We start from the raw sequence: 8,849 nt of genomic DNA, 5'->3' as shown, positions 1-8,849 counted from the left end.
GGGCAGGCAGCGGCCCTTCCCCGCACGGGCACCGGGGCCTCGCGCGCCTGAATGCTGCTCCCTCGCCGTGTCGGGGCGCGGCGGCGGGTTCGCTGCGCTCCGGCTCCGGGCTTGTGCCGCCCGGTAAGTGGGGGCTCTTCCTCCGGCTGCGCGGAGACTTGGCCGGAGAACGGTCCCCTGTTCCGGGCCTGCCAACAAATACTTCGCGTCAAAGGCCCCGTAAAGAAAACGCCCAGAACTTCCCTCCGCAGTGCTCTTTTTGCCTGCTTATTAGTTGTACTAATAGATCTTATTTTGTTCATTCTAGTTTCGCAACCAGTATGACAATGATGTCACAGTTTGGAGCCCGCAGGTAAAATCTCTCAGAGCTTCCTAACTGGCTTGTACTTGCTTTTTGGTTTTCCTTCGCTGTTGCAGCAGTGGTATCACAACAGTATAGGTTGTGTTCAGGTGCATAAAGCTTACTGCAGTCTGCTCCCTTTGGCTTTGGTAGGCTGTGGGTTTCTAGAAAGCTACTGGCACATCTCTAAGCTTCTCATGTGTGAACCTGAATGATGCTTAGGATGGGCCTGGTTACCTCAGAGCACATAAGGCGGTTGCCCTCTGAATGTACCTGTGAGGTACGAAATAGATGCTGTCATCATTGGGGGTTGGAATTCGATCATCTTTAAAGGTCACTTCCACCCCAAACTGTTTTATGGTTCTGTGATCAATTTACAGACCATACATTCCTGCAGGTGAGACAGTGATATGGTACCATAATAATTCTTAGCATTGTTAATATAGGAGCAAAGTATAATAATATTTTATTGGGAGATGCTTTCAAATATTGTTGTAAAGAAAAAGAAATATGTGGTTCAAGGCCAGAAAGGGTTTCACACTTGTACAGCCTTGCAGGTCATTCATGAAAGTTGATAAAAACATGTTGGACAGGTCACAGTGATTCTGTACTGCTATCAATTAGGGGATGAAACGGAACATTAGCATATTTTAAGCATCTAGTGGACTTTGTATATCTCTAAATAAATAAAATTAAAACCCTTTTACCAAAAATAACCCCAACAACTTAATAGAAGGTAATTTCCTGTAGATTATCCCCAGGGCATTTCATTATAACAGCTACTACATTGCACTCCATCACAACTGGTAGGATGCAGCTGTGTGCTGTGGTTAGTAGTTCCAGTACTTGCACAGTAGCAATGAATGTGCTGGCTGTTTGATGTAGGCTGGCCAACTACAGTGCAGAAAATTAGCTACTTTGCCTTTGATGGTTGCATTAAAAGGGTATTGTCTTATTTTCCTGCAAAGCTCCGGGCTGCCTTTGCAGAACTTGTAGGGACTTAATTGTCTTTGAGACCTCTACTCCTCTTTCAGACTTTACTGCAGTTGACTAATAACTTGTTCAGAAGTTATTAGGGAATGGATGGTGAGACACAACAATTGCATAAGACTCCATTTCTTCAGGAAACTCGATTAAAAGTTAAGCATCCAACTTCAGCTGGAAGTTCTGTCTTTCAGCCACATTGAGTCAAATACTAATTCCTCTGAAGACAGTGACAAAAGTCTTTTGATTCTTGTAACATCAGGATTATTCACCCTTTCTTTTTAGTTTTCCTGGCTTTTTGTAGGCAGTCATAAGTGACTCAGAGATGGCCAGATTTTTGTGGGTTAATGGTGAGGTGTTTGCAGAAGATAATTGAGGAAGTCTGGTGGCGGTAGGTTTAAACTGTTATGCTGTATGTTTATCTGTTAGGGGGAAATCAAAGGTATGAAAATCAAAACCCATTGCAAATTGATACAGAGGATTAACTTTAGAATGATTACCTTTGATTTTATTCTGTAGGGCCGAATTCATCAAATAGAATATGCCATGGAAGCTGTGAAACAAGGCTCAGCTACTGTGGGGCTGAAGTCGAAAACGCATGCTGTTCTGGTTGCTCTCAAGGTAACTTTAAAACTGTGTTCTCGGGACAACATTAGTAGAAAAGTTTTGGTTTAGCAAGTTAGTTTTGCACAGTCAACTTTTATATGTAACATAAATGCAATCCCAGTTTCCTTTTGCTTGAGTACCAGTATAGAACTATAAATATTTTCAGTACCTATGCAAAGCAGATTTTCACAAAACCAAGTGAGTGAAAGATTTTTTCCCCTGAAAAAAATGCACTCCCTGTTTTTTTAATTACTTATTAAGTAGTAAAACTATTTATTTCTTTTCCCAAAGCTTGAGTGTCTGTTCTTTCTTTCATTCTGACAGTTTCCTACTGAAGTGGAATTAGGTTTTTCTTGTCTTCTGTTGCAAGCTTATAAATTATATTTTTTTTATTGTTTCATGATCATATTCGGTTCTTGCTATAAATATTATCAGATTTCTCCACAGTGCTTGGCAAACTGGTCGGTCTGCCACATAGCTTTCTTCTTTTATGTGTAGAGAGCACAGTCTGAGCTGGCAGCTCATCAGAAAAAAATCCTGTACGTTGACAACCATATTGGTATCTCAATTGCTGGACTTACTGCTGATGCAAGACTCTTGTGGTGAGTATCTCAGCTGTTGACATACACAGTTCTGCAATAAGGAGTGAAAGTTCATTTGTAGACTATTGCAAATGAGCTTTTCTGGTCAGCTAAGGATTAGTCTTGACTTACTGCTCTGTTGTACTATGCCAAAGACCTCAGCATGGAATTCTGGCAGATTTGTAACTATTTGGCAGAAATCTCATTTGTTTGGCCCAAAATTTTGCTCTTTGGTTTTCTTACTGGTAAGACAGACCTGTCTGGTTTTCTCAGTGTGGTGGGGTTTCCAAGCAGTCTGAGAAAGTGTATCACGTATTTCCTTCTATCAGCTGTTTTTTGCATACACATATTTAAGAAAGTGATTAAAAACATTTTCTGCTTTATGTGTTGGCTTCAGAGGGGCTTGCTTTTACCTGCTGGTTACATATTTTCATCAGATGAGTAAAAGTACATCAGGTTCCTCAGTTTGATAGGAAAGGATAAACAAGGCATAGGAAGAATTTGTAAAATAAATTTTAATTGCTCTAGTGTTACAAATAATTGTTACCATTTAACTGGCTTTTTGCAGATGATCTGTTTGTTGCCTGTGTGAACTTCTACCTTCTTTGCATTTGTATGACTGAAATACTATACTACTCTTCCAAACCTGTGGTTAACTTTCTAAATAACAATTATAGGTCATGATGAAATGAAATTATGTAATGCCTTTGACCCTTTTTCTCAACAAGCAGAGCTGAAACAAAAATGCTTTACCTGAGCATACAAGTATTGACTCAAAAAAACTCATTGTGACTTTGATCTGTGAATTGGTTTGATTTTTTTTTTTTTTTTCCCCCTTTGTTTTTCTTCTCTCCTCCTAGCAATTTCATGCGTCAGGAGTGTCTGGATTCTAGATTTGTGTTTGATAGACCTCTTCCAGTTTCTCGCCTAGTGTCATTAATTGGAAGCAGTATCCTTTTTTTTTTTTTGTGCTTGTAACAGTTTTATAGCTTGTTCATAAAATGTTTTTCATGTATCACAGCTTAAAAGTTGTATTAAATGGAAAAAGTTAATTTGAAGTTTCTTTATTCACATTGCTTGTCTATTCTGTTAGACAATATCCTATCACATGCACTGAACTGGTAGAGAAGCAATAAAGTGCTACGCTGTGTTTAATATGACGCTGTTCTGTTACACAGCCCCATGCCTCTGGAGTTGGGGGAGGAAAGATGACTGCACTATTCAAAGTTGTGTGTTTGTTTTGTTTTTTTTCTGTGACAGCTTCTATCTCTGCAAAAGAAAAAGTTCAGAGGGATTAGAATTTATTTAAGTCTGTGCAGCATTAGGTGAACTGTTTGTATTGCTTGCTTGAATGCAGCACTCAGTTTTTCCTGGAAGGTAATTGCTAAATTTTCTTTCAGTGCAAAAGAAGTTGGTATGCCAAATAAGTTATGAGATCTGTTTCTTTTGAGCATACCTTTTGCTCCTGCAGAAAGGTTTGCAAAGACTATATAATGATTCTGGTGCATCTCTGCTTGACTTGGAAAACGTTTGGGCAATTAACATGTTATTTTGAGATTGTTTCCTTAGCTTGCTTTAGAAACCCAGATACCAACGCAGCGTTATGGCAGAAGACCGTATGGTGTGGGACTGCTCATTGCAGGTTATGATGTAAGTAAGCTGTGCTAGTTGCTATTGATCTAAAAGAAAACGTGCTTAATACAATTTTATACAACAAATAAATGTTAAGAGGGTAAGATGGAAGAGGCAGACTCATCAAAATTCTCTGAATAAGGAAATAATTTTCTGTGTCTTACCCTAAAACATAACTTTTAAATATGTTCATAGCTAGTCCTACCTATATTTGGGGTGCGCATTTGTAGAAATGAAAAACTAATTATTTTAAGGTGCAAAACGAGATACCGCAAAAATCAGTTTGTGTTTTAAGGGATCAAATTGTTGATCCCACGATGACAGTACTTCTTTCACTATTTTTTATGAAGCATTACAAACTATTATTTTAAATAATTTTTATGAAAAATGGATGTGGAAATCATCACTGGCCTCTCACTTGTTTAGCAACAACAGTTTGCTTAATGCAGCAACACACGGAATCTGTGCCCTAAAGATTTTTGACATGAGGAAGGTTGAAGGAAAGTGTCATCTTGCCTGAAATCTCACATGGCATAGTTAAGTCTACAGTGGGTTTTTACTTTTGTGCAGATAAGGTGTAATGTGTGTAAAATATCTGCTGCAAGCCATGAAGTAGGAAGCATACATAAGCATGGTACAGTTTATGGAACAGAGAAACAGTTTTGCTGCCAGTTATCCTGCCCACATAAAACCTGCATTTTAACAAACAAAGTGTAAAGAAAGATATTTTTTTTTATGATATTTTTTTTTTACAGTAGCTTTGAGGTAATTGTATAAGAACAGTGATATGAGAAGCAATATATTTACATGCATACATATAAGCTGTGCAATGTACCGTGAAGCAAAACTGGTTTAGAAAATACTATGTGTTCCAGCAGCAGACTTGGTATGAATTTATATATTTGTTTTACATTCTCTGGGTTTTTTCTCTCTTTGTAGGATATGGGTCCTCATATTTTCCAGACTTGTCCCTCTGCAAACTATTTTGACTGCAAAGCAATGTCCATTGGTGCTCGTTCACAGTCAGCGCGAACTTACTTGGAGAGACACATGGCTGAATTTACTGACTGTGAGTAATGGAACCCTGTCTAATGGTATTCAGCAATTATACAGCTTATTTTCTGCTACCGTGCTGTTCTTTCGCATTTAGTAAGATGGGTAAATTTTGGGAGCCAAGTTTAGTGTAAGTGTAAATCTGCATGAAGACATAATTGTAAACATAGATTTTCATTTCTTGATACTGGATGCTTATTAAATCTAATGACAAGAAGTAGTTCTGTTCAGAAAAGCAGAGATAAAAGTAAAAGGCCTCTGCCCTTTTTAACCCAGGAAAAGTACAATTCTTTCCATATCAGAGCAGGGCAGGTATTTAGGTGGTGCATTTAAAATGGTGAACATGTTTTTGTATGAAATTGTGATAATGATGCTATTGAGTAGCTGCTTGGGGGGAAAAAAAGAAATTTATTATCACTGCACTGGAGTCAAGGCAGGTGCCAAAACCAGGTGCATTTGACCTCAAATGTAGGGAAGGACTGGAAGAACTCTGTGTTCAGTACCAGAAAGGAGAGGAGCTCTGGAAGTCAGGTTAGCTGAGCTGCTTGTCTCATTGCCAACTAGGGATGGGAAGAAGAGGAAATGAGTGTCCAGAAGTAATACCATGTAGTTTGTAAATGTCTTTCTGATTTCATTTTAAGGTAATCTAAATGAGCTAGTTAAACACGGACTGCGTGCCCTGAGAGAGACCCTTCCTGCCGAACAGGATCTGACCACCAAGGTAAACACTGGGTTTTCTTATCAAGAAATTTTACTGTCACTGTTATAGAAATTACTGTGACAAAATTAATGTAAAGTATGGCTGGCACTGCAGTTTGGAAGCTGAATACTGGTAGATAATACCATGTTCACTTCATGTCACCAGCTTATCTACAGTTTCCTTAATTATCTCAGATTTAAGTTTCTTAACAAAAATGATACTTTCTCTAAACAAGACCTTCTTTCTCTGGTTGCCTCATTCTATTTTAAACTTTAATCACTGTTTAAGATACATTACATGCAACTAGAATCACAACTTTGCATTGTAAGCACAGTCAGTAATTCATCTGGGAGGTCAGGGAAGGTAATGCAGAAACAGTTGATTGAGTATCCAGCATCAGAAAGTTGCAGAAACTTCTGATAATGAATTGAACTACTGAGCAGGAAAATTTTAAGGATATGAATTGATGTTCTGCTTGTGGCTGATCTGCCCTTTTCTGTGTTTATTTTTTTCTGTTCTTAGCCCCTTAGAACTTTTAAAATAATGAAAATGGAAAATAAGATTAAAATAAGTGATTTTGGAAAATTGTGTATGTTATTAAAAATAAAACAAAAAATTTGAAAGAAATTGAAACCCTTGAAAAGTGGTTTTACTTTCAAGATTTTGAAACGTGATAGCTTTTGTAGGGTATAAATCCACTTCCCTTTCCTTTCCTAGTACAATCTACCAAAGAGGGAGTGTATCTCAGTTTCCTTTTTAACTTAAGTAGACACCAACAGCACGAGGAGGCCCTTTATCACAGGAGGGAACTGTGATTCTCAAGAGAAAGCTGTAAAATCAGAGTTATTAGCAAAAAAATACTTCTCACTTCTTTCAAAACTTCACAGAATGTTTCCATTGGAATTGTTGGCAAAGACATGGAGTTTACCATCTATGACGATGATGATGTAGCACCATTCCTAGAAGGTCTTGAGGAGAGACCGCAGAGAAAGGTGTGTGGTTTAGATGCAAATCAATAGGCTTTCTTGAAAGACAGTATTTTATTAACATAAACACGGTAGGTCATTTAGCTCTCTGCTACTCTAGCAGAGTTTTAAGAATGTGGTTTGTTTTGGTTTTTTTTTTTTTAATTTTAAGTTACTATATGAAAACCTTATCTTAGCTGGAGACTAAGATGCTTATTAAATCAGCTTATGTTGAACTGGCACCCGGCTGTGCCAATGTCATCTTCTTTCCTTATCTTTGATCAAGTACAAGTTTTTACTTTTTTGCAACAGAAGTGGCTATATACTCTTCTCATGTCTGTCACAAGATGCATCCTTAGTCTCAATTTTAATTACCGTCTCTGTTCTGTTCCATGTTTAATTTGGATAATGCTACTTTGTAAGCTGTTTGCTGACATGAGCTGTGTTTACCACTCCTGATGCTCACTTTGTCAAGTGTTGTCTTCTGCCTTCCTAAAATACTTTTCCTCTCTTTAAGCCTGCTCCGCCTGCTGATGAACCCGCAGAAAAGGCAGAGGAGCCGATGGAGCACTAGTTGGTGGATGAGTTCCTCTGTGTTAACGTATGTCTAATTATACAGGAACGTTTATCCATTTGCTGGTAACTTTATCCTCACCTATATGCATTTTCTGCTGATACATTCTGAGGATTACTCTTAAAGAAAGAAACCAGCCCACCTATCCTTAAAAGGTAGACAGGAGGTCATAACTGGGTGTGTTTTCTTTGACAAGAAAGGTGTAACCATTTTCTAAATAGTACATGATACTGTTTTTTAATGAAAAGCATACTGTCTTTAACTTGTAAGGACAAGTGGAAATAAATCACTTTCTTGGAATCTGCTGTGGGTTTGGTTTTTTTTCTTTTTTAATCTGACCAAACAGCTATTCAAATACTTGTGTCAAACCAAGGTGCCATCATGTATTTGACCGTTTGTCAGAGTGAGCGCGCACTTGCTATGTGTAAATGCGGTATTTTTGGGAACAGTTGAACTGAGAGGACTAAAATGCCTATGAAACTACAAAACTGTGGAACAAATAAGATGCAGCATGTTTCCCCATGTTGTTGTGTCGTTGTCTCAAACTCAACTTGAAAAGACATTTCTGGTTGTGTTTACCAGAAACGTTGCAGACTGAAGAAGCATGAAGCTGCCAACCCAGCTGGTGTTTTGGTTTTTTGAGTTCTCTGCTTTAGTAAACCCCAGCTTGTTTGGAACCGAATTACATCGCGTGCTTTCTTTACAGCCACCAGCTGGCCATGGGGCAGCAAAGGGCTTTTTAGCTCACTAATGGCCTAAATTGATGTCATGAGGGAAGCACATAAAATTCCCGTTACGGGTCCCCTGAGCTGTGCAGTTGCTGAATAAACGGGCTTGACAGAGTTTTGTACCTCCAGCTCCTGCACAGTCTGACTGAGGGGGGTACCTGGTGCCCCTTTAGACTCCAGACAAGTGCCACAAAGTTTGGGACTAACAGTGACTTCTTTAAGGACATCTGTCAGGGAAGCCCAAGTGAGTCACTGCTTCCTAGGTGCAAAAAGGGTGTTGTATTTTAAGCAAAACACATTCAGCATTTTTTTTCCCTCATTTTCCATGTGGGATCATTCTAGTCTTCTCACTAATGAGTACGGTGAAAAGGATAACAAACAAGATTTTGGGATGGACTCACATAGGGGCTCAATGTATTTTAAAAAATATACTTTTAATAAAAGGCCTAAAACTTGCATTTTGTATTTACTAATAAAGCATGATGCTGTTTTGAACATGCTTTAAATACTGTATTGAATCCCTGTAAATAGTTCAGTTGTGAAAATATCAAAATAATAATGTTGGGGCTCTGTATTTTGTTTTAAGCACTAGACAAAGCTGCTTCTAATTTTATTTAATTTTTTATCTTTTTTTTTTTTTTCCCCCATTTTTTTTTCTCCCGGCCACACTTTTTTTTTTCTTTTTT

At 38.2% G+C, this 8,849-nt stretch overlaps 1 protein-coding gene across 1 annotated transcript; it reads left to right on the top strand.

Annotated features, from left to right (window-relative positions):
- The first annotated feature begins 9 nt into the window (after window positions 1-9).
- On the top strand, window positions 10-7,735 carry PSMA1 (proteasome subunit alpha 1). Its single transcript, XM_026850502.1, has 10 exons — window positions 10-123; window positions 308-352; window positions 1,844-1,945; window positions 2,429-2,532; window positions 3,372-3,460; window positions 4,091-4,161; window positions 5,083-5,212; window positions 5,838-5,917; window positions 6,784-6,888; window positions 7,379-7,735. The coding sequence occupies exons 1-10, from the start codon at window positions 52-54 to the stop codon at window positions 7,433-7,435; spliced, it is 855 nt and encodes a 284-aa protein (XP_026706303.1). The 5' UTR covers window positions 10-51; the 3' UTR covers window positions 7,436-7,735.
- The last annotated feature ends 1,114 nt before the right edge of the window (window positions 7,736-8,849 follow it).

This window comes from Athene cunicularia, assembly GCF_003259725.1.
Source record: "Athene cunicularia isolate RWA chromosome 5 unlocalized genomic scaffold, athCun1 chr5_part2, whole genome shotgun sequence".
NCBI lineage: Eukaryota > Metazoa > Chordata > Aves > Strigiformes > Strigidae > Athene > Athene cunicularia.
This window is presented reverse-complemented; position numbering and strand designations above follow the sequence as displayed.